This window comes from Electrophorus electricus, chromosome 1 (assembly GCF_013358815.1).
Source record: "Electrophorus electricus isolate fEleEle1 chromosome 1, fEleEle1.pri, whole genome shotgun sequence".
Taxonomy (NCBI): Eukaryota; Metazoa; Chordata; class Actinopteri; order Gymnotiformes; family Gymnotidae; genus Electrophorus; species Electrophorus electricus.
The window spans coordinates 6,502,681-6,529,039 of NC_049535.1; the positions used below are offsets into that span (position 1 = coordinate 6,502,681).

The window sequence follows — 26,359 nt, forward strand, 5'->3', positions numbered from 1 at the left end:
CCCTCCACAAGGATTACAATCGAGCCCTCGACCACAAGCGGGCCCAAAGCGGGGCCTGGGCCAGCTCGTCTGCGTCTGCCACGCCATCAATGTAGGAGGAGGAGGGTGTGTGTGCGTTACAGTCAGAACGTAGCAGAGTCAGAAGGCTGTGGACCGACCTGTGTGTCTGTTTGTCTGTCTCTCTCTGCATGTCACCGATATTTATTTCTGTACCTGTCGGTTTACACGCTTCAGTTTTATTCACCTCATTCGCATTCTATTCCGACTTGGTTCTGGTCCTGTTTGGGGCTTTTTTTCTCCTTTTTCTGCTTTCCACGGTGCCTTCCTCTGCAGATGACGCCTCGGTGCGTGGCGGTTTAAACAGGCAGCAACGCAGAGGATCTGCTACCTTCTCCCTCTCCTCACGTCCACACACTTGCCAACAGGTTGATGAATACGGCCGTGCCCGTTACAGGGCGTGCCAGCCTTCCGTGAGGGTGCTGAAGAGTTGTGAAGAGCCGTCGGTGCGCTCGTCTCTGCCGCCTCGCCCACTTACTAAATAACTGCCATGAAGATGGCCCATTACGGGGGAAGAAAGCGGCACAGAGGTTGTGTGCGTGTGTGTGTGTCAGGGAGAGACAGGCAGTGCCTCTGCTGAGTGTGTTATAATCATAAACAGTCCACTGTTACAAACAAGGCACGCATACTCGAGCGTACATACACAGCCGTGCGAACACAGATGACCCACACAGAGCGCTTTGCCCCTGGTGCCTCGCACACAATTAGATGACCTGACCTGCTCATGCCCTGTCTATGGCCACACTCCAATTTGTGTGTGTGTGTGTGTGTGTGTGTGTGGGCGCCTACCTCATGCCAGGAGCATGAAGACAGTTGGCAGAATGAGCCTGGGCCCAGTGCTTGGCATATGGGTCTAATGGCCTCGCAACACTGCAAGGACAGCCTTACACGCACGCAGGCACGCACACACACACACACACACACACACACACAGCCTATGACACCTGTCTCTGCTAGTGTCAAACCCTGCGCGTGTGTGCGCAGGGGCCTGACAGAGCCCCAGTCTGAAACCTCTCTGTGTCTTGACAGCAGCAGGAGTTAGCATCCTCGCTAATGGTGCTGTGTCTTAGTGCTGGCACCTTCTCAACCTGCCAGTTCTCTCCCGTACATGACAGAGAGGGACAGAGAGACAGAGAGAGAGAGAGAGAGAGAGAGAGAGAGAGAGAGAGAGAGAGAGAGAGAGACAGACACACAGAATCAGAGAAGGAGAAAAAAAAAAGGGGTAGGTGTGTGTCTGTGTGCGCATGAAAAGACAAAATGAAAAGGTAGGAACAGGCTGACTATAAGACTCATCCTGGTTATTACACTCTTGCGCACTCCCTGCGGGTTATAACACTCTTGCACACTCTCTGTTCTCCCAGCCACAGCTCAATCAGGCCGAGCAGTATTAGCTGCACATACACACACAGGCGCTCCCTGAAACAATAAAATAAATAATAAACAATAAAGCTGCCTCCTCGGCACATGGTCCGGCACATAGAGGGGCGGGGAAGCATCCATCAAGGTGAACCGGGGGGGGGGGGGGGGGGGGGGGGGCGCAAGCTACTTCTAGATGCAGAATATTTCTTCAGGAAAATGACTGAACTAAACACTAACATTTTAAATTTGTTTTAACTGTGCATGCATGTTTCATTAATGGAAGGTGTTTAAAACACTGACTCGCGGTGCCGTCCCACTTCAGGCCAAACACAAACAACAAGAAACAAAGAGGGCAAGAGCAGTTTAACGTTTAAGAAGGAAAAGGTGAACACACAGACCCCAGACATACAAATGCACACGCACCTGCTAACATGCGCGCACAAGCACATGGATGGACACACGCACACAGACAATATTCTCAAATCGTGATGGGCACATTTTAAGCCATACAAAGTTCAGCAGGCTCTCAACACAGCAGGGCATGGAAAGGAATAACCTTTTCCTAGTGAGGTAGAAGCAAACGCACTGAACACAGTCTGAGGCATGCAGGTATGAGAGTTGTCTCTCATTCTAAGTGTGTGTGTGTGTAATGCTTACACCAAAAGCAAATGCCATAAGGACAGGCATATACTACAGAATACGACCTCATTATTGTTCTACTTGCTCTATAGCTGACACACACACACACACACACACACACACACACACAGAGAGCTCCGCTGCAAGCACTAATCTAGAGAACAAGAAGCCACATAGAAGGCCACGCCCCCGTGCCAGCTGCGTGCCAATCCGTGTGCAGCGTAGCGAACAGAGCAGCACTTTCCCACAATGCTCGTACAGTGAGACCTCAAAGCATTCAACCCTAGTGAGACAAGAAATTAAATGCACATTACAGTAAACCCCAAACACTGCAGCTCATTTAAGCATTACATTGTTTTTAAAGTGGTTCTTCAACAAAATGATTAAAAAACCAGTTTTAAACATAAGACGTGATGGTTATCCAAGTATTTCTGAAATGCTATATTAACTCAGCAAAGGACTGAACATTACCTAAAATGACCCCTCACCGCACCCAACTGACACAAAGCCAAGCCAAATCACTCTCTCTCTCACACACACACACACACACACACACACACACACACACACACACACACACACACACTAAGCATGAGGTTTCTTTTAGGACACATGGGGGGGGTGCGTGTTTGTGTGCATGTATGCATGCATGTGTGTGCATCAGTGTGTGTGTGTGTGACCAGTCGCACTGTATGACACAAACACCATATGACCACTCATAGCCATTCTGGTTGCTGAGAGAGACAGGCCAGCTGAGACGCGCCGAACTGGACACATGTGACTCGGGTCATACCTGTCTTCAGCAAGAGGACAGGGCTTACTGTAGAGGAACCGCTACCAAAACTCCCACGTGGCTGGGACCTTCAGACAGTGTCTCAGAAACTCATGCAGAAATGCCAAAGGGCAGACATACACTACAGAATACGACCTCATTACCATTCTACATGCTCTATAGCCAATAAAGCCACACACTCACTCACACCACACAACCATGACACAAAATAATTTGGACAAGCAGCAACCTTGTGAGCCTAGACACCTCACACGCCCATTAGAGATTAACCTCAGTGCTGTCAAAAGAACAATGACTCAGCCTGGGCCAAGCATGAGGAGACACACACACACACACACACACACACACACACACACACACACACACACACACACCCCCACTTTTTTTTTTTCCCTTCCTGTGCTGTACATCTTGAACAATCTCTGGCATCTCAGACATGTTTGTCAAAATAATGCAGGCAAATCGTCAATAATGTTACATGTGTTGTCGTCACCCTACTCTTCCAATCAAGAGTGGCAATCAAAATCTGATTTTCTGAATAAATCCTGTTATATAGCGCCGGCGCCGTTTAATCTCAGAACAGATTAAAGTCCCCAGGCGAAGCAGACGGCCAATCACGTGTCTCGCTGCAAGGAAACGGTTTCATAATGCTAGATCTTTGGGCCAGTGCAGCCCGAATCTCTGCCCAAGTCGTTCGTACCACAGAGACTCAGAACTGCACGCTGGATCACGGGACTCCAGCTAATCTCATACTGCAGGGAAAGAAGGAAAAGGGGAAAGAAGGCTCTTCCTGTAATGCCAATCTATTTTCTATTATCTGCAGTATATTATTCGTCACTGTGACGTCTGTAGTGGGGCGTGATTATTTCTCAGATTGGTTCTCAGAATTCTGATCATCTCATGGGCTGTGTAGCAAAGGGAAAAATCTTTTTGCAGCTGGACAAAGAGAAGAGCCCGGCAGCGAGACACAGCCCTGTGACCATGGGTGCGCTCTAGGACTGCAAACACCACGCTCTGGGACTGCAACCACTGATCCTGGAGGGAGTGAGGAATACTCTTAAACGGCAAATTGTTAGAAGAGCACATCCAGACATACATCCACGTGTTCCATTACACAGCTAATGAACAAACCCATACCAGGACACACACTCACTCAATGACTGTCTCTCTCACACACACACACACACACATTTTACGAGGCAGACAAACTTTTTGCCACATCAGCAATACTGACACAGCCACACTGAGACAAGCAATTCGAGCCAATCAAAAAATGGCTGGCTCGCATCGGCGTTCCAACAGCTACATATCACCAGGAGACCGAGCTGAGGTCAACAGCTGAAGGGAGAGAGGCGCGAAAGCCCTGCTCCATGCTGACACCTAGCCAGCCTTCCCACGAAGCAACATCCCCACCAGGAAGACCTCAGTACAGAGCGCTCTGTGTGTGTGTGTGTGTGTGTTGCCTCTTCACCCTGCTGGGACAGAATCTGCAGTAACGCCCCTGATCTGGAGAGCAGTGCACCCTTTGATCATCTGTTGGTTTATTCTCAGCCGTCCTCCTCCTGCACTGCGTGTTTGTCTGTTCTTGCCATTGCTCAAGGCCCGTTTGTCCCTTAAGTCCATGTGTAAATGACTTTTTTCACTCATTTATTTACTTTTACTAATTCACCCATCAAGTATATTATGGGCTAGGTTTATTTTTTTTTAATCCATTCTTTTATTCGTTCGCTCTGCACCGTTTGTTTTGGATATCCCTCCCAGATGCCCCTCCCCCTCACACCTCCCACATGCCCCTCCCCCTCACACCTCCCACATGCCCCTCCCCCTCATACCTCCCACATGCCCCTCCCCCTCACACCTCCCACATGCCCCTCCCCCTCTCACCTCCCAGTGGCTGAAGACGAGCTGTGGGCTGGCCAGGCCACTGGTTCTCTTCCTGATCTCGTCGGCGAATCCAAAGCTCTCGGCCACCGGCAGCACGGCTGTGATGATGAACATGTCGGTCCCCTCCTTCATCTCCTCGCTCAGAACCCGGCCCTCGCGCTTGGAGAGAACGCCATAAACACGGCCTAAACGAACACACAGCGAGGGATTCATCTTCATGTTTGCGTCCGGATGTCCTCCTCCTCATATAAACACGCACACCCCTAGACTGTCGCCCATCTCTCACACACACACACACACACACACACACACACGCGCACACACACCCGCTCCCCAGCCGGCTTGGAAGAATATGTGGAAGTGCAGCAGGGCACGGGTCCGTGCGTGCGTGTGTTTATGTGTGGGCCCTGGAGACCAGACCGCATTGCAGCTGCTCCGCCCCTACAACAATAGCTGTTGACAGACACAGAGCGAAAGAAGGAGAGGGGGCGGGACTCCGGCCTCTACGCACTTCTCCCAACCCCTCCGAACACCCGCGGTCAAGGTCCATCGGTCTCACAGCGAGATCACCACTCGTGGAGGAGGAGACGGCTCTGGCCGTAACGACTCGGCACACCTGGTCTCAGAGCTTCACCTGGCTAGGACTGGTAACACTCTCCCACCAAACAGAAAATTTCCCTCCGTGAGGAGGGTGGTGGGGGGTGTGCCATGTTTGTGTGCTTTATACTCCACAAGTCAAAAATCCTCTCCCTGATTCAGAGCAGCTGCTCGTCTAAACGTGCTGTGTTCACGTTGTTTTTCGGAAACAAAGGCCTGGCTTTCAAATCCAGAATTGGCACATTTCTGGTCACACATAAGAATAACGAAGATGGATCGGGGAAAGTAATTTGCACCATTTGTTGAATTATTTATCTGCTCCCTCTCTCGGGCCCCGGGCTGTTCTAGGTTCTCCCAGGTCCCGGGCCCTCCTGGGGCAGGATCCCCTTACTCTGTCAGCCAGGTCCTTTTTCACTCAGGCATGTTCTCCAGACAATTCCGCCTTTGTTCCAAGACCCGGAGCGATGACATCACCTCATCGGAACATGACTGCCACACAGCAGCTTCCAATTATGGAACGGAGAGAACCATTTCCTGTGTGTGCGGTATACGCTCCCCCCAAGAACCTCAAAAAACCTTGTTATGAAGAGCAAGTTATTGGATTCTGTTGAGTGCAAAACCTATTTCCAAAAAAACCAAGGAAAAATGGGACACTATTTGGTTCAAACCAGGGATGGACGGTTGGATTAAAGACAACGCTCTTATTTTTTGGAATAATTTTTTTTAAGCGACGCAACAGAAAAACGAAACGGCCGGTCAAATCCGGCGGGGCCCTTTCCGAATCGCTTCCAGGGCTGTTCTGCTCACCCAAGACCTCTGCCGTGGCCATGATCTCACAGGTGTACATGGCAGCCATCAGGCGCTGGGATTTGGCCTGGAAGGCGTAGCGGCAGGCCTCCTTCGTGGCGGCGATGAGCTGGCCGGATAATGGCCCGTAGCAGTCTCCTCCGCCACTGCCTGCTGCGTCGCCCCGCCGCCTGCCGGGACCGCCTCCGGCCGCTGGCGCCTCCGCCTCCTCCTCCGCCCGGGCGGCTGATCCGAGCTCCTGCCGGTCGGGCCGCGAGGCCGGTCTGACCTCCCAGCTTTCCACCGCGAAGCAGACGCCCATCAGCGGCTCCTCGCACATGGGCCCGGCGAGGGCGGCCAGCTGGAAGCCGCTGACGACGCTGCTGTCCAAGTCCCGGAGGGTCAGGGGTGTGGCGGGGCCCGCGCCGCCCTGCGGAGCCTCCAGACACTGCCACACGGACGGGCGGCAGTAGCCCTCCAGGCTGTTCAGCAGGAGGTTGGGGCCGCAGCGGCGGGGGCCGAACGCCCAGATGCGGTCCACCGCGTCCCTCCACCTGCGGCCCTGCAGGTGGCTCGCCAGCTCCGCCCGAAAGCTCCTGACGGCCTCCAGCGTCTTGGGGCTGATCTCCATGGTCCTGCCCTCCCGCGCCATCAGGTTGAACTGCTCCATGGTCCGGATGAGCTCGGCGTTCCCCTCCAGCAGCCTGGTGGCCTCGTCCGGAAGCGGCAGGGCCCGCACCCCGAGCGTGGCCAGCTTGTTGGGGGTGGTGAGCACGACCAAGCCGCTGGGGTCCACCTGCACGCCCTCCGGGTAGCGGCTCTGCTCCTCCCGGGCCTGACGGGCCACGGCCACCTTCTGCTGCCGCCCCAGCTCCTCGTTCACCATGTCTACTTTGGGCGGTCGGATCACGGTCTCCCGGAAGGGGACGATGGGCTCGGAGACGCTGATCTCAATTCTGGCGAACCTGGGGGAGAAAGTAAAAATAAAACAACAACAACAACAACAACAACAACAACAACAACAAAACAGAAACACATGGATAAATAAAGTGGATCCCAAACACGGAACTAGAAACTACCAGCTGCATTGTTTCGACATTATCACAGGAAGCTGCGACTGGAACGGAACTTTCAAAGTAACGAGGAGGAAACATGAAGGGAGGTTGGTGAGCGGCACAGACGGCTGGCGTCCGTCAGGCGGAACAGCTGAGCTCCGGTTCTCTAGCGAGTCATGATGCCGTAGTGAAGCTCGGTTCAGGCCAAAAATATTCATACATCCAGTCAACCCCCCCGCACCCCAATTTACACCCACACAACCACACCCACACCCAAACCCACACCCACACACATGGTTGGTAAAGTAAACAATTCCACTACAACCAACGTCAGTGACGGTGACTGGGAAAAGCACTGGTTCATTCACATAACATGCATGCTTGTGCGTGTGCACGTGTGTGTGTGCACGTGTGTGTGTTGAGTGCACTGATCTTTAAAAGAACACGTGCAATTATGACCGTGTCAAGTAAACACCACGCGAGCGCGCCACCAACACCCAGGCGAGCTTAGTACCGAGACCAGGCCCGTCTTCTGGATAATTGGACCCTCCTCGAGGGGAGCGGGCGCTTGACAGTGATTGCCATCGCTCGCCGAGACAGCATTGTGCCGGGTCCCCGGTAATCCGGTTGGATCCGGACAGCCGTGCGAGGACGGTGAGTGGATTATACCGTGGGGATTGTTCTCTGGCGCGAAGAGGAGACGGCGGGGGGGAGGAGGTTAGGGGAGGTGAAGGGAGTGCAGGAGAGGAGAGACGAGGAGGGTCAGGGAAGCCCGGAGGCGCTGCTGTCTCCCTGCTGACAGCTCCCTGGATTAGCATTTCACACAGATACCTTTTCCTGTCTCTCTCATTCCCTTTGCCTATCGCTCTTCCCACCTCATTATTTTTTATAGAGTCAGTCCCCCCCCCCCGTAATGGTCATCACAGACACAGGCTACCATCACTCCAGCTCACCCAGGGTTCGTTTTTTTCCTGTATAAATATTTGTTTCTTCTATCCCTCTGCAAATTCCTCCATTTGGGCATATTCAGTTGGTCAGAGCCGGCAATGCGGACATTAAAATGCCAAAGGACCGTGGCCCAACACCTTGGGGGGGGGGGGGGGGGGTTGAATAACGCGACTCATTTAGGATGCGCGAAACATTAAGGGCCTCGCCCGTGACGCGGCAGGCCCAAACAGAGTTCACCGAAGGACAAGCATCTCGGCCCCGCGCGCCCCAGGACACTTTGCTTCTCCCGTTTCCTGTGCACCAGTGACAATAAATTGCCAGTAAATAAGCTCCGCTTCAGACTATCGAAGCAATTAGGGTGTCAGACGCACGGCAGCGTTGGCTCCAGAGCGGGTCGCACTCTTGAAAACAAGCATAACGGAGGCGGGTCCTCACCCGCGTGTTCCGCCGAAGTGAATCTACGACGAGCGCGTTGTTATTCCGTTACAAACCCACCAGCAATTTCCAGCTCGTCAACAAACCAACAAATCCGACCAGATGGACCAATGACGAGGGTCAAACCCCCCCCCCCGTTCTTAACTGCAGCAGCAGCTAATCGCGGGGTAGCGGGACCTCCGGCCCTGACCGCCCCTCTGTCTTCGTCAGCCCTGCAATGAATCCACCACTTTGCTCCTGGGGAAGCCGGGACGATGCCGGTCACTCTCTGGGTGTCCAAAACACAAGTCCCGCAACTGCCTAGCAGCAGTTTGGTGGATGCCATCCAGCAGGCCTTTAAGACCAGCGTTTAGTTTGGGGGATTTTTAAACTTCGAGTCGAGAACCGAGGTGGGGTGGACGTACATGATGGCTGCGTTTAAGATGAGAGGGGGTGAAAGCTCTGAACATGAACAGCGAGCCTGTTTAACAGGAGTGCAGGGGGGGGGGGGGGGTCGGGGAAGAAGAGGAATGAACGAGGGAGAGAGAAAGGCAGGGCAGAAAGAGAGAGGGAGAGAGAGGTGTGTGCTAACTCACTGGGGGAGTTTAATGGGCACTGGGGACGTTCCACTGGCAGGAGCCCTGGGTTGGTGACAGTGTGCTACATTACTTATTTATGCAGAGATGCAGCTTGTCCACCCAAGGGCGCAAGGCCACTCCTGCTGTTCCAATATCTACTACTACCCTGCCACCCACAGAAATTTTGTTATATATAACAATAATTCCATATAGTTGTGGCATTGCAGGTCATGACCTTAGCCAAGACAACTCAACGGCTATACTGGTTGAAGTAAACAGAGAATCTGAACTTTTTTTTTTTGAAGACTTATGAACAATACGGATTCCAAATTCTTCCAACCAAACCCAATGTAAAAATATTTCATGTTGATGCAAAATAAATGTTGCAGAATAAAAATGTTTACAAGCCAAGCCTTCTCATCATTTGGGCTTTATTAATATTATGTGGTAGACATAATTAACACAGTGGCTGTGTTTTCACTTTGCCAATTACGCCCTGCTCGCTAATATCTCTGAGACTGGACATTTGCGTTCGATTTATTCTTATATTACAGCTTTAGCCAGACAAGGCAACCAATAAGAACACGCCTGTAGTAACCAAGAGACATTCTCCCTTATGCAACAATTAAATCCTTTCAGTATGTGAGGTTCCTATATAATCACAGGAATGCATCATAAGTGGCATACATTACATGAATACATTTAACACTGCCTTTGAAAGTGTTTCACCGCTAACAGCGGTTAATTGTACAGTTTAATCATACAGCGTTAATTATGTATCCATATAGGAATGCCACCGTTTCAAAGATGTGTATGGATTTTTAACACAGGCTTCAGAAACCAAGTACCCAGCCTATGAGTCAAAGCAGATGTCAGAAATGGGCAGAGATGTTGTCTGAGACTCTTAACTGCTGAAAACAGTTAGTACAGTGAGACCGTGGCAGATTGTATGGGGAGTGACTAAACAGCTGGGCTTTTAAGCATGAAGCAGTCCTCCACTCACTAAAAGCATTTATCACAAGCAAAACAAGAGTACATCTGACTGGACATCTGCAGTTATTGATGGCATTCCTTAAATTACATGTGCAAAAAAAAAAAACAAAAAAAAAACAAAAAACAAAAAACAAAAAAAGTTTTTACGTGCTGAAGACAAAGCTTAATCTGTGCAGGAGGAACTCTGGGTGGGGGGAGGCGCTGTAGGCCGGCGTTAGCAGAGCAGCCTGAGATTCAGTGCTTTCCTGGCAGAGACGGTGCCATTAAAGCATATCGATTGGGTGATGCGGCAGTGGAGCCTCACAAAGACTTAATGGGACGAGAGGGAGGGAGAGAGGGAGAGAGAGAGAGAGAGAGAGAGAGAGAGAGAGAGGGAAGCAGACTGTAGGATATTGATAATGGGGAAGTTGATTGTAGCGCCACATGGTGCAACATCTCCAGAACTCAACACACAGACAAACTAACGACTACTACTGTTTACCAAGCAAACTAATGACTACTACTGTTTACCAAGCAAACAAACGACTACTACTGTTTTCCAAGCAAACAAACGACTACTAACAATGATCTAAACAATGCTCAACAACCCACAAGACTGTAGATCTATAGCACCTTATATACTTCTCTCTCTCGGGAAAGGTAAGAGAAGAGGGAGAGGCATGCACTCACCCACCGCCATCTCTCCCTCTCCCTCTCTCTCTCTCGCAAACAATACAACATTCATACCCAGTTATTACTGCACATCAATCATCAATGACACACCCACTGTAAAACAGTTCACAGCATTTGTATTCAATTCCAATGGCTGCAAATGATCAAGTTCTCCCTCCCACACAAATGCGCACATACACACACAACAAAGTAAGCTCTAGAAATGAGGCATCAACTCCTCATAAGATCTGATATCTACGTATGTGTGTGTGTGTGTGTGTGTGTGTGTGTGTGTGTGTGTGTGTGGCCTCGCGCAGGCCCACACCTCTCTCGCAGGTCGTCCAGACAACGCTGCAGGTGCACCTCCCCTGCTGTGAGAAGCACGTGTTCGCCACTCTCCTGGATCAAGACTTCAGCACACGGGTCTGCCTGGTTCAATAATCGCATCCCCTGCACAAGCTTCTGCATCTCACCTACACACACACACACACACACATTATATATATATATATATATATATATATATATATATATATATATATATATATATATATATATATATATATATATGTATAACATCATAGACATTATATTTGATTGTTGTGGAAATCAGTATATTAGGCACACGGTTATACTGTGGCATTGTGCAGTTCAGATTTCCTTGAGGTCCATCACTAAAGAAACCTCCATTCCTCACAGGCCACCATACTGCACTGAGCCCTTTTATAGGCCAGCTGTTAAGCAGAAATGGCACCAATATCTGTAGAGTACATACAAGTAAACACTTATTACAAAACATTTGTGTGACACCAAAAGGGAATGAATATACATGAACTAAAGACAACTTTAGAGTCCCTCTCAAATCATTGATTAAACTCCTAAAAAAAAAATCAGAATTACACATTTGGAAGTTATTTTCAAGAAAAATCCCCATAATGCCCTAAAAGTGGCTTAGATGTAACGCTACACCTTTGCCCTTAATACGTGCAGATCTATGAATATGCGAATGGCTCCTGCCTCTGTCTCCGCCCACCCCTCTGCGTGCAGCTCGAGCTTACCTGCGCAACTTCGACTGTTCATCACACACACACACACACACACACACACACACAAAAAACACTATCCGTGTTTTATGCGTTCCTAGCTGCCGTGTGCTATACCATGACAAATGGTAACAGCCACATACACTTAAACCCAGAAACTGAAGACGAAGAGTGTATTGTACAGTATCTCCTGCAAATCGATGCATCAGGATGGTAATGTATTTTATGTCACGCTCTACAGCTACAGGAATGGGACGGAAACAAAATAGCACGAAAATTGCTTTGACTTCACTACGTTATCAAACAGCTAATAGCGGTCAAGACATGCTGAAGGGAAGAAGCCCTGACCACCACTGCGTCTCTGGATTTAATGAGTAAACAAACTATTTACAAAGTGTTGTGTACGTTGTAAACATGGAGTGGATGACCGTGGATTGCATATGCACAAATACAAGTACAGAATTCTGTATACAGCATGCAGGAATCATATTTACATTGACAGCACATGATGGTGTGTACATGTTAAAAGAACAGGAGATGCACGTTAGAATTCTCCACTGAGGAAAAAAAACAAACAAATATTAAAAAGATTTACATTTACGGCATTTAGCCGACGCTTTTATCCAAAGCGACTTACAATTATGACTGAGTGCAACTTGAGCAATTGAGGGTTAAGGGGCCCAACAGTGCCAACTAGGCAGCGGGGGGACTTGAACTGGCAACCTTCTGGGAGACGTCTGCATCCAGGGCCGTCTGCGAGAAAGCGGCTTACTCCACGTGCCATGCCAACGGGAATTAGATTAGCGTTAGCCTCATTGGGCTAATCTTATACTACCATCTTATGATGCCAACTTTTAACATCACTTGCATTCTTCATGAACATCCCAAAGTCATATGAAGTTTTCTATCTGTATCAATATGAATATAGCCATCGAGCAGCTTAGCTATCTGACAAATTGTTTTGAGGAAAGTTTGCCCAAACCTTCTTTGTCAACATTCCCAAGTCACACAAAATGTCCTGTCAGTGTTTGCCGTGAATCATCGTGTAACTTGGCAGGCTAATGTTGTCTAACATTATCTAGCACACTGCAGATCTATTGGACACAGTCAACAGATGAAAGACACACACAAAAAAAACTAAATTACTGGCTGACTGATACGTTGGCTTGAACTCGCCATGTCCTCAGGATGAATGGACGGGACTGTGTCTGGCTTTAGTACGTTTTGTAACAAAACCCAACTTTCTTTAAATAAAAAATTTCAAAATGGGTCTGGAAAAATGGCTAGTGTAACCCCATTTCCTCTGGAAGTTTGGCTGGGATGGTCTACATTTTTTCCCCCCAAATAAACTGCACCCATTTGTGATTTCCAGATCCTTTGGAAATGTTCCTTTGCAACTTTGCAATTAAAAAAAACATCTCTGCCATCGTTTGGACAACAATAAAACTTGCCTTAACAGACTGACAGTGACCACACCTGCACCTTCTCTCCAGAGCCCCACCCTGCCTGGGATTGGTTCCTTAGCTGTGTGACACATGAAACCCTGGCAGTCTGAATCCGTGTTTTGAGAGACCATTGTCGGTACGCTGCAGTTCCAAAGCTGAAATGCTCTGGCATGGCTGCTTGATTCGCTCATGGTTTGGCCTCCATCATAACAAAAAAGCCACATGGACATGTTTACAAGATTAAAAACCTGACTTTCATTGGAGGAGGTCTTCACCATCCTTTGATGATAAAACAATGAGGGCAATAATAAAATAGTACAAGTCTTACATAATAAAGCTTGAAGCATAACAACCCATCCAACGTGAATGCAGAGGCCTTCCTAGTACTCTCCTCCCTCTTCTGTGGTGACCTCCGTTAACTCAGTGCCGACCTGGAGTTCAGCGGGATAACCTAATCCTGAGTCAGCACGGAGAGATCATTTTCACCTAAACAATGAGCCGTGTGTGTGTGTGTGTGTGTGTCTCTGGTTCATGTGATCACATGGATTCATTGTGCTCTAAAACGGGAAACATTTAACTGCGTTCTGAGATAATGAGTTCCATGTGGGGACTCAGATTACCCGGAGCTGTTCGAGGATGGCACAGCATCTCCGGTGCTAAAGCTGGCACAAACGCGTCACGTGGCCGGTTTATTCTGTTAACCCGGGAAGACGTTCGCTAATTAGGCGCTAACAGGAGCATGGAAACCCACACCTGCACTCTCTCATACTCCTAAAGCTAAATTACACAGCTGACGCGCATCTTTAGCGCGTCTGCTAGGCATGCTTGGAAAAGCGGGGGCGTTACTGTGTAAACAACGTCCTCGTTAAACGGGACTTCGGCTGCTCCGAGCTCTCTGTCTTTGCTCTGAAAGTGGTTCAAACATGTTCTGAGCTCTGCTGGCTTCCAAATGTCTGCTCATCACCGCCATGACCTGGCTCGGTCCAGCGTTTAGCTACCGGCGTTCGCTGTCAAAGCGGACGTGGTAGAGGCACAACTGTCTTTTTTGTAACTGCTCGGGCTTGGTGCAAAAACGATTTGTGAATTTGGAATCTCAAACACTTTTGGCCAGTGCGGATGTTTGGAGAGAAGCATCGTGGCAGACAACAGTGGGCATCACTGTTCCTGGTTTTTCTTTGGTTTGTAGAAGAATGACTTGGCACCACAGCACACGAATCTATAACTGACTGCATCTGACTGAGTTGCAGAATGAGCTACCAGGGTATTATGCATTAAAATAAAATAGAATTAGTTTTGTTTTAAAAGAAGTTATAACTTTAGAATTTAGCAATTATAAGGGTTAGGAAAATTGCATTCAAATAATTGAATTTTAAATATAATGTTTGAAAATAAAAATCTGCTTATATAATGAATATAACAGAAGTCTTAAGTCAATACTGCACTGTAAGACTTAGCTTTATTTAATAAAACGTGCTCACCGTTCTCAGGAAAACTTGATCTCAGCTAAGAGATTACTTGCACAGATGGACAGACTGTCAACACTTCACAGCCAGTTCTGTGTGGTGGAGCGTTCCTTGGCCCAGATCAGACAGCGTCTTCTGTTTGCAGTATTGCCTTGAAGCTGTGTGTGTGAGCGTGCGTGTGTGAGAGAGAGTGAGAAAGTGCAAAACACCTACTTGGATGCTTGGGTTCGATGGCAACTCTGACGATGGGCGTGGCCTCAAAGTTGAGTGGCGTGAAGGGAGGGCACGCTGCAGAGGTCGAGATGGTAGCTGACTTCAGAATAAACTCCTCCATCCCACCGATCCCTGTGGGCCAAGCACATCAGCAACACGTCACCGAAAACACTCCGACGACGACTAAGTAGGTTACACGTGCACTATGTCGCGTCCCTGACCCCTCAGCTAGCGGCTAACGCTAAGCAGGATAGAAAACGGAAGCGCCACCAGGGGACCCGTCGTTAAAGTGCTCGCGCTCGCGCGTTAAGTCCGACACTGCGTACGGCAGGCCTGGACCGGGTTAGGCTTTAGGATTCATGTGTACCGACGCAGCCTTGCGTTTAACCAGGCTTCTTTTCACAACGTACTTTAGGTACAACCTTACGATGAGGAGCACATCTTCCAGCTGACAGGACAGGGACTGCAGGCAGCTTAGCCTTGATCCCAGAGGCCTTCTAGCACAGGAACCTGGATCCGCCGCTGTACCGTTTTCGCTGTGACTCTGACTGACAGCCATTCCCACGTTCTCGAATAACAACCAAAAAAAACCCCCCCAAAAAACCCAAAACACAACAAAAAACCAGGGCTGACTGACAGTCATGCCCAGAAACGCCTGGCTGACAGTTTTCATCCATGTTCTCCACGACAGCGACGGCTCAGAGCAGGAGAGGGCCAGGCCGGGTTGAGGCTCGACAACACACTGCACCAAAATGATGGACCAAAAAAAAGAAAAAAAAAAAGACGAAAGATCTTAAGCCAAGTGCCAGGGATTGGGTAATGGAATGACATGACGCTAATGCGACTTCTCCCTGCGTGTCCGTTATGTTGAAGCAGAAGCCATGATGAGACTGAATCTGATGTAATACACAAAGGGGAACAATTAAATGTTTGGGGCACTGGTAAGCAAAGATGCGTGGGTGAGTTTAGCGAAGGCAGACAACCCGGCAGACGATGACGAGACTACTTCCAATCAAGACGGACCGGTGAGCAAGGTTAACGTGGCCCGTGGCGCAAGAACAACGTCAAAGACGGTCGCAGCAAGCATGCCTTCGTTGTGTGCACCGCGGGACAAGCAACCGGTAAACTTAAAAGAACAGACAACAGACAGATTAGGTTATAGATCGAAATCTAAATAACTAAAAAGTACATTTTCACAGAGATGAAAAGGACCTGACAAAGTTCTGGGACAAAGTGCCAGAAAGACAGTGGAGTTGGAGGTGAATGCTCATTACACAGAGTATGGCGGCTCAGCTGTGAAACATGGTGGAATGTTGTTTTACTGATGACACCACTGCTACAGCAGTGCCAGGATGAATTTTATTTGAATGTTTTGTTTGTACATACAATTCGTCCTTCTACTGCACAACTGCTACCACACTGGGGTACAATTACAGAATTTGGCACACACTTTTATAGGCACCAATTTTCCTATTTATAAGTATAACCATATGCGCTCCCTGAAATCAAACCCTTGATCTAAACACCTTGATCTACCTGCTCGACCAGGTGAGCTACAGGAATGGTGAAACCAGGTTCCATCCGATGCCTGCACTTCACTAGCCTCAGCTCTTAGCGATGGCGAGAGGGGGAAAGAAGCCGTCCTGGCTTCTCTGCAGTTACGGACCGTGGCTGTGGCACTGCTGGGATTCGAACCGGCAACCTCCTGTTCACAGGCCACAACCCGGGGGCAGATGTGCCACTCTTCGGGGTGAGCCCTGAAGCTCAGGGGAACAAAGCGCTCGTGCCCAACCAAACGCCTCTGGGGCACGAGCATCACCTTGCAGCGAGGCAATGACGTAACACTTCCACCTACGCAAGTGCGGAAGCCCTTGGGGTTGAAGAGCGGCCCGCTCATTCACCTCAGCTGAACCTGACGGAGCGTGCTCGTTTACTTAAGCGCACGTAGAGGAGGAGCTGACAATGGCCACATTAGACGTCTGGCAAAAGCTCACCAGGAAAGATGCCTGACCTAGTGAGGTCAAGGGTCATGAAATTTAAGCATCAACGGTGAGGGATTTGCAACCCAGTTCCACTTCATAATACTCAAATCGCTTCTATTACTTACGGTCCTACAAGGTGGATTTCCAAGGGCAGGGATTCCCATTCAGTTCACTAAATATAGATAAATGCTCTTGGATTAAAGCTGACGTGATGCACATGAACTTCATAACCATCACTCTTCGATCCAGCGTGCTGGAATACAAAGCCAAAACAACAAAAATCATGTCACTATCCAATTACTTACAGACTACACAGTATCTATGCAAGTTTTAATAGGTTGATTTAATATGCCTCTTTAAAATGCATTTACCACAGATTTAATGACTGCTGGGGGCTGTGTGTGTGTGTGGTTTTTGTTTTTTTTTGACCAGTAGGCCATTTGAGAACTTGCCTGCTGGTGCTTTAAGCCTGGACATTGTGCATTAGTCCTTGGCCAGCTGGCATTTTTCTTTTCGCCTCAGTGACCACTTAAGTACACAGGGGTTTCCAGATATAGAACTTCGCACAAGACATTTCAGACTCTGACTGACACCTCGGCTCAGGGGTGGGGTGGTCTGAGCCTGACTGGCGCATTTCTGTCACTCAGTGGGCTACAGGGCCTGCACGCCAACCTGTGCCTGGTACCACCTGAAGCCCATTTCATCACCCACACGTTAAATCACAGCGTGGCCTGACCGAAGAGTGCTTCGCTGCCCCCCCGCGTCCCACCCCCCGCGTCCCCGGTCCTGGAGAGATCAGCTTGTTCTGTCTGTAAAGCGGCTGGGAGTGAGAGACCTTTGTCATGGGCTGGGTTTATTAGAGACTGTTCTAGCCAGAGTCATAATCCCGTCCGTGAGGCAGGCACCTGGAGGTAGTAAACTCGGCAATAAAAAATGCTTAGCACGTTGTCTGTAGGTTTGCTAACGTTAAACGTCGATTTCTCCCATGAGCCCAAGATCTTCACTTACATATGACATCATGGAAGCACAGCACTCTTTGAGAAAGCACGCGTTTCACAGTCGGCCACAGAAAAGGACACGAAACCGATTGGTACATAAAAGCAGCATAATTAATGAAAAATGCATTATGCAGTTTATATGGACGGATGTGTCAAACCTTTCCGCTACTTTTGATACAAAAGACTTTGCTCATTCTCCTCAGACATCTTGAAAAGGAACGTAGCTGGCTACACATCCTGCGAAGTTCAACCAGTCAGTACTGAGCAGCTCTGCATGGAAACCTCGTCTCGCTTAAACCGGGCACAAACAGGTACAGGGGGAACTATTTGTGAAGAGAATGCAGCAGCAGCAGCTGTCCAGACGCTTGGCGCACAGTGGCACTAATAACAGGGAGAACGACAGAACTAACGGCAATAAATTCAGGAGCCAGGGCTGAGCGAGTTCAGAAAATGCAACAAATTTTTACATGACGCATTCTTTGCACTTTTCCTTTGGAAAGCTCTTTTTGGGAAGCCCAGATTTCTGTACCAAACTAAAAATCCCGATATAAATGGATGATTTTATGATTTTAATTATATAAAGATCTTTTCTTTGATTGTGCGGGTGTCTTGGCTTCTTCTGTGTTTGCCCAGGGAAGTACGTGGCTCTGAAACCCCGTGTAAACTCAGTGAGCCCCATCAGAAGAATGCCCCTGTAATACCTTACAGCTGGATCACAGCTTCCTTTAAACACCTCTGCAATTCTGTGCGTCACTGAGCCCCACTGCACATGGAGATTTGTGAAGTGAGGACCTGTAATTTGACAGACACTTCACCTGCGCTTCCGCCAGGCGGGTATTAAAATATTACCACACGCCTGAATGTGAGGTTGCGGTTTTTTTTTTTTTGGTCTCCCCCCAGTTCACATGCAAGATGTCGCACAAATGACAAAGCATTCATGAAGTGTAGGAAAACAGGAAGTCCCCCTCCGCCTGCAGAAGGAAGCAGAACTGGGATGAAGTCATCCCTACATCTTAGTCAACAGCTATTATGGGGATGATGGTTTCGTACTTGACTGTGGTGTTAAAACGCATCTGAAGAGTAAACAATGACACGACGTGTAACGGAACATGACTTGGTGCGCTTTACAGTGTCAGCTTTCATAATGCACAGATAGACGGAAAGCCGTCATTACAGTCATAGTGCAATAATAGTGCAACAGCGTAATAAAGCAGATAGATCTGAAACATGACCTGTGCAGACAGGAAGAGCGTTCGATCTTTGAAGAGGCCATGATGTAGGTGCATCACTTCACAATGGCCTGATGATATAATGGTCACGAGACCAAGTCATCTCCTCTCCCCCACAGCACAAAAGTCATCCGTCACTCAGACACAGTCGGTGGAAGTGGCCAGGCAGGAAACAGGAGGCCTTTGTGTGTGTGTGTGTGTGTGTGTGTGTGTGTATGGCTTTCTTTTCAACTGTTCATTATCCCCTCTTAGGCCTGAGGCACACTGCCATATTTCACCCAAATTGCTGGAGACTTTCTGCTCTTAAATTCTCCCAGACATAGCATTCAGCCCAAAAGGCTGATCTGGGAACAGTCTCCTGTACCCTAACCACCGCCTCCACCTGCTCGAAACCTACAGTAAACAACGGCCTGAGATCAACGGCTAGGGACAGTTTTGCCCCTGGAAGAAAAAACTCCCCCCCAAGTCTGCAGCCAGGGTGGCGTTGTACCCATTCTTGCATAACAGCCACCTGGCCTCAGACATGATTCATAACTCCGCGCTGCAGAGTCAGAAGAGGATGTAACGCAAGTGGAAAGAGGAAAAAAAAAAAAGGTGGGCAGGGGTGCCTGGTGACGGCGAGTGCACGAGGGCGAACGGAGGAAAAACCACCGCAGCAACGCAGCCTGTGCCCGGATGGCGAACGTGGCCAAGCTGCCTCTGAGGCAGGAGAGCAAACCTCTGGCATCACTTTTTAGCATGAAATGCGAGCACGTAATTACCCAGAAGGTGACTGCATTTCGGAGGCCTTCCTCAACAAAGGCTTGGGTGGGGGTGTACGTGTGTGTGATTGGGGGGGTGGTGCTCAGAAAAAGAAGAAGGGAAAAAAAAAAAAAAAAAAAAAAACCCCACACACTCCCCTCACTTACGGCAAATGTACAGCGAAGACTCGTGGAAGGCAGGTGCAGGGAAATCTGTGGCACGTACAGGAGAAGGGAAAAGTGGAAGGAGGAAAGCGGAAAGAGTGGAGCGCTTTTCAACATGAAGGGCTCTGGTGATGGACGAATGGGGAGAATTGGGCTCGCTGAGGAGGTGAAGGAGCCGTTGACCAATCACAGGCCAGGGAGGAACTAGAGTCCTCAGTGGGCTCAAGACTGGCTTAAGACGAATACTCAGTTTACCAAAAACAAGCATACTGCATTTTGTGGTTCATATCCTCTATATAATACACTAAAGTCATGTAGATAAAAACCAGAAAAAAAAAAGCTAGAAACGTAGCTAAAAACTGAAGTGTTTTCTCCATGGGGCCCATTTTGATCTCGCAAAGCCACTTTATTAGAAACAACATCTGTTGGCACATGTGAGGACTGCTAACTGTCCTCTAGCACTGACCACAGAACTGTTTGAATGGCTTGTTGTCTTTAGGAGTGTAGTTAGTGAACCACTCCTTACCCAGCAGTGCCTTTGAGACATGCTAACACCCTGCAACCCTATTGTGCTTGATAAACATTTAGCAAACACTGACAACTACACCAGATACATACCAGTGCTAACGCCACGTCGAGAATCATTTGCAACCAAAACAGCCAGCCAGCAGTGTGGTCAGAACTTCAGCAGTTCTGAATATTTTGGGGATAATTTATGAACGGCAGGGCGCTCTCAGCCCGACATTGAGAGGCCCAAATCTCCCAGCAACCCAACTGTGCTTAACACACTTGCATCAGTCCTATCTATGCCACTACCATGTCGGTGTTAATGCCATGCTGAGAATGGTCTGCCAAAAGCCTCCTCGACAGTGGTTCTGTGATCAGACAATCACCAGGGAGGAAAAGGGAGGGGAGTGGCTGACAAAATGTATGTAAGAACTACAGTGTTTAAGTGTAGGCCTAGAAAATGTACCCATGTGTCATAATAAAGCCACCAGGGACTCTAGGTACAGTGGAGGCATTTCTAATAAAGTGGGCAGTGGCTGACAGTTACATGGCAAAAATCCTGGCAAAGGAGCAGCACAGTACGCTGAGCTAACGTAGCACACATCGGTGCTGTGACCGCACACCCCCAAACCAGCCTTTGTTTAGCGGCCCAGACAGCACCACCCAGGACGGAGAATGTCCCGTGCACTGCCTCACAAATGAAGCGTCGCATGGCAGGCTGCGGTCGGCATGAAAGGCGAGAAGATCTTGGTCTCTGCAGGTCTTCCCAACGTCCCTCGACGGCCTGCGTGTGTAACGGCTTGGCACCGGACAGACCCTGACCAGGTGACGTTATGGGAAAGTCCAGTCGTCTTTTACTTCCAATCAGATGCCCCCTGTGCATCCACGGTTTTGGGGAACGCGAACGTGGCCGTGATATCTGGCACTTTGACCATAAAGAATCCTGGCTAAGGGATCTGCTTTTCCGACTGCCTAAAGCGATCTATCCTTGCATTATTTACTAAAACGATGACTTGAGGTAGGTTCAGATCTGAGGGTTCGTGCTGAGATGATGTTTGGTTAATACAGACGTGAGTCTACTGGGGGCTTTTGTCTTCTCACCACAGAAGACTTCAGGCTTCCAACTAACACAGTAATAAAAATGTAGCTTGTCCAAAACCGCAGGACCCAAGACTAACTTCTCTCACCTAAAACCACTGAACAGAAAAGAAGATGGTTTAGTTCACCATTTACAGTCGGGAGGTGTTTAACAACTGGCCTGCCCACATGTTGTCTTGGCCATGTTTCTGTTCATACTGTACTGTAGGAGCTAACAGGGCAATGGCACAGCTCCAAGCTTCAAGTTTTCTCCTCCTTAAAAAAAAAGCTTCCTTCCCCATGTGTGGTCTTTTTTCGGCGAGCATAGAAGCTGTTACAGTGCTGCACTCTGCGAGGATAGCCAGAGGTCAGAGGTGAAAAGCTATCGCCTCCAGCCGGCTGCTTTCGTTATATGATGCAGTCTTCTCAAAGCTGCGTCTGGACTACGGTGCCTCAGGAGGCCATGAAAAGCCTTCGTCCTAATTATACCACTGGAGTGAACCGGGGGTGGGGGGTTTGTTGCAGAGAGCGAGAGAAAGAGTGAGGAAAAAAGAAAATGGAAAAGAGAGGATGAATGAATGAAATAGGTGGATAGAGGGGGCAGAGGGGTAGAAGATTACAGAGTGAGAGCAACAGGGAGAGAGAGAGAGAGAGAGAGAGAGAGAGAGAGAGAGAGAGAGAGAGAGAGAGAGAGAGAGAGAAAACAGATTTTTTTTTTTTTAAAGTACACAGGGTGCGCAACTCTGAGCAAGAGAAAGTATGTCTGTATAAATAAATAAGTAAATAAGTAAGCAAGCACGAGATCTCGGTGACTCAAGGCCGGAGAAATCTCCCCAAACCACAAACACAGTTGGCCAAGGCTCAAGTTATATAAAGAGCTTTTTCTCCTCTCTTTTCCTCAGGGTGCCTCTGGCAGCTGCCGCTGTTCTCAGCTGCGGTTGTGTGCGCTCTCTTCGAGCTGGTGCCGCCGTAGCGAGGGGGTGGGGGGGTTGAGATCTTGCCTCATTGAGCGTTTCTAACAGACCAACTCCCTACTTCTTCAATCATGTACAGTAGCCTGAACACCTCCCCCGCCCCCCTGTGAAAACAGTCACTCTGCAATTGCACAAAATGAATTCTGTGAGACGTTGATAAGGGTAAGATGAACAGAGCCGACAAACAGAATGGCATGTTCGACAAATTAAGGTACTACCCTCCCCTTATTCACTGTAAAGGTTAGCGTTATGCTGTTTCCATGAGGGTCTAGGAGTATTTAGAGACTTCAAAACAGGTCTACGGGGAGCAGCGCCCATAAGAGATATGAACACGAACACCTGTGTGTGTGTGTGTGTGAGATTTGTGGAAGACGTTTGACGAGAAGTGTATCGTGGTCCAGTGGCTGCCTGCAGACGGTTAGATTAAGCCAACTGTTTCCTTTAGCCTGTGTCATACAAAATAAAAATTTATTTAAATAAAAATAAATAAATAACCCAACGATGTTACTTTTCTGCTGAAACAGTGTGATATATGCAATAATACCTCTATTATGTGCAGTGTGTGGTAATATAATAAAATTTAAAAGAATGAAAGGTTAGAGAAGTTAGTCATTTCCAGCATAATGTCTGATGAATTTTAATCCTTTGATGTGTTACTGATGTACCTAATATATCCAATTTAATTCATTAATTAGAATACAATTAATGAATTGTGCATGAAGCTACAATAAGTAAGTAACAATGGGTAACAATACCTGACAGGCAACACTTAACCCTCCCTGCACCCATCCACACCTGCCTCCACCTATCCCCACCCATCTTAAAAGTTGCCCTTGAAGGAATTTTCTTTTTTTTTTGTCGTCAGGACAAGAGGAGTTTCTTGGCACGGAAAGCCAAAGAGGTGCGCGGCGCTTAAAACAATGCAGCTGCACTAAACACCGCACTCGTTACGCTGGCGCCCCGACTTTGAAGGGTAGCCGTCCTGAGAGCGGGCAGCAGACAAAAGGCGAGGACGAGACGGAGAGAAGTTGAAGAGTGCATGGGACGGCCGCGCTAGCTCCGACAGCTGCCGGAGCCGGGCGCCGATACGAAACGGTCACGGGGGAAAACAACCAGGAAGCAATTATTTCGAGACGAAAGAAAGATGCTAGTGTTTGGGTGGTGGTGTAAGAGGGACAGATGGTGACCGTCGTGAAATCGCTGAAATGTAAACAGCCTTGCTTTTGCCATACTGCCCGCACCCACTGGTTCCTGCAGGGGGCGTCAAACCTTTTATCAGATAACGCCGGTCTAACTAGGGTTAAATGGGATTTTGAAAAAATGCTGTATTTAACAAATGATCTTTGCAATTGTAACCAAAGATCACAATGCTACTATTGTAACAATTCGAATTGGCTAGCTTTTAAATTCTGCAATCTACACAGCTAGCCAGCAGTACTGAAGGTAAACGTGCAACCTGCATGCACGTTTTAAGTACAATAATTTGAAGCTTTATGTTAGCTGGGTAAATTTATGGAGAGAGTCTGCGCTTTGTTTTTTTCTGCAGAAAAACGGTTTTGAAACATTTCCCTCCCAAAACCACGGCAACATCTGCAACGCACGACGGCCTGCGTGACTCAGATCTCAATCACCACCGGTTGAAATAATTGCCGAGTCCAATCAGAAACAAACTCTGAAGTGCCATGGGAGAGGAGGCGATGGTGCGAAGGCCTCAGGAACAGCACTCGGTGGAGTACGAGGCACCACTAGCAAAATTAATTCAAGTTCCATGCAACATGCAGGACGCGTCTGGTGATTAGATTTAGGTTACTTTCTTCACTTTTAAAGCGAGGTGCATTAGGAGCTTATTTTCCCATGTATTTTCCATGGATCAGGATTTTCCCAAATAGTTATAATACACTTCTGCGTTGATCAATTTCTTTTGGTAAAGTCTTTTTTTTTGGGGGGGGGGGGGGGGGGGGGGGGGTGTTGGCCGACCATGAACCTGACTCAGTTTTTTCAAATAACCACTGTCTGAGCAATTTGCAGCAGCATGAGGAACAGCAGGAGCCACAGATTCAAATATTTTGGGAGCTCCAATACGGGACTCATCTCCTTTGGGTCATGCACCTTTCCAGCAGCTTCAGAGAAAAACCCAAAACAACAAAACGCTGCATGTTAGTACAAGTCCAAAATCACGACGATCATTTGTGTGGTAAAACAGGAGGGCTGTCCATGCCACATCACCCTCAGTCATTAGCCTCAATGATTATCCAAGTTAAGAGCTAGGAAAGAGCAGTCAGTCAAACATAACCGAGAAGGATCGGGAATAAATACATAAATAAATCGATGGACTGGTAAACTTGTCCAGCATCCATAAAGGTTAGAGGTTCCTCACCGGAGGTCATTGAATTTGTAATACATCTCCTGTGCTTCAGTCACGCCTGAACAAAAACTTTTATGGTTGAACAAAGCGTGCTGGGACACCTGCTCAGGCTGAGAACGTCCTAAAACCCATGAAATCTGCTCGTACGAGGGATATCAGCTTCCCCTGCACCCGTGACAGTGCTACACCAGAATCCAGAAGCATATTTGCAGAAATACTGTATGTGACACTTTCATAAATGATTAAAGATAGACGGTAAAGCTCAGCACTCAAAAACCAGTAAGATCTTCATTTCTTTATGCTGTTTTGTCCCTCAAATGACTTTAAAGAAGTTTTTTTTTCTTCTTCTTCAAAAGGAGTATTTATAAATTGTTTTTTTTTTTTTACAGCAATAAGATGGCAGTAAAGGGAAAACAGAACGTATAAAGAACGAGTGGCCTTTTAAAAGAGAACAGAAGATGAACTGCTCGTCATCTCTGACGCGACACCAGTAATACCTACAACAAGTGTGTCGGTTAGAAAAAGCATTAAAGCATAAATAGCATTTCCTTAAAGACCATATGGAGCCGTGGAAAAGTGCTGTTCAGAGCGGCTGGGTCTGGCCGTGACCTGCACGGAAAGTCCCCTCGGTGGAAAGTCCCTCTCTCCTAAACTTGACGGATTGTGGAGGCAGAAGATCAGAGAGGACCGAGGCAGACTTCTGCCCTTTGGCCAAGAAACACACTGAATATTACATTACATTAGCCTCTCCCCACCCTCACATGGTCAAATAAGCACACACACACACACACACACACACACACACACACACTTCTCTCTCTCAAGCACATACATTCTCTCTCTCTCTCTCTGAAATATAAATCTCCACACAAAATGATTTCTGTAGGGCTCTACTTTATATACATACACACACACAGCTCAACACAGAAATCAGCACGGCGGGGAAAATCACTGAGGTAACGGACATTTGGATATATGACAACTAATTGTCATGGGAAAGGGTCAGGAAGAAGACAGGAAAAACACACTAGCGAGGCCGGCAAGAACGCGGCGCGGAGAACAACGCCGACACTGTGTGGAGGAGAGAGAGCAGAGGTGCAGAGAGGTCACACGCGGGTACGCGCTCACTCTCGTCACACTAATGGAGGACTGACCGTCACCACTGCTATTTATTTTAAAAAAATAAATAAATAAAATAAACACTCTGAAAATGGTGAAATGTTGACACCATTTCAGTCACTTATTAAATTCAAGAATGCTTATTTATAAATATCTACAACAAGATTTCTTTTGCTGCTTAGGACCAAAACATCAGTCAGGGACACACTTGCACGCTACTGACAGCTGATGAAATTCTTTCATGATCTGCGACATAGTGACATTACCAGAGAAACTGGAAGGCCC

The 26,359-nt window shown here is 48.2% G+C and overlaps 1 protein-coding gene across 4 annotated transcripts in view; it reads right to left on the reverse strand.

Annotated features, from left to right (window-relative positions):
* The window catches only part of efl1 (elongation factor like GTPase 1), a 62,242-nt gene that overhangs the window by 6,687 nt on the left and 29,196 nt on the right, over positions 1-26,359 (reverse strand). For 3 of the 4 annotated variants that reach the window (XM_035526916.1, XM_035526911.1, XM_035526914.1), the window contains exons 16-19: positions 14,919-15,050; positions 11,080-11,227; positions 6,137-7,080; positions 4,733-4,917 (exon numbers count right to left, since the gene is read on the reverse strand). In XM_035526916.1, coding sequence (XP_035382809.1) covers positions 4,733-4,917; positions 6,137-7,080; positions 11,080-11,227; positions 14,919-15,050 — 1,409 coding nt within the window. Of the gene's footprint in view, positions 1-846; positions 941-4,732; positions 4,918-6,136; positions 7,081-11,079; positions 11,228-14,918; positions 15,051-26,359 lie in introns of all 4 variants that reach the window. The other variant, XR_004776148.1, reaches the window with a different exon arrangement.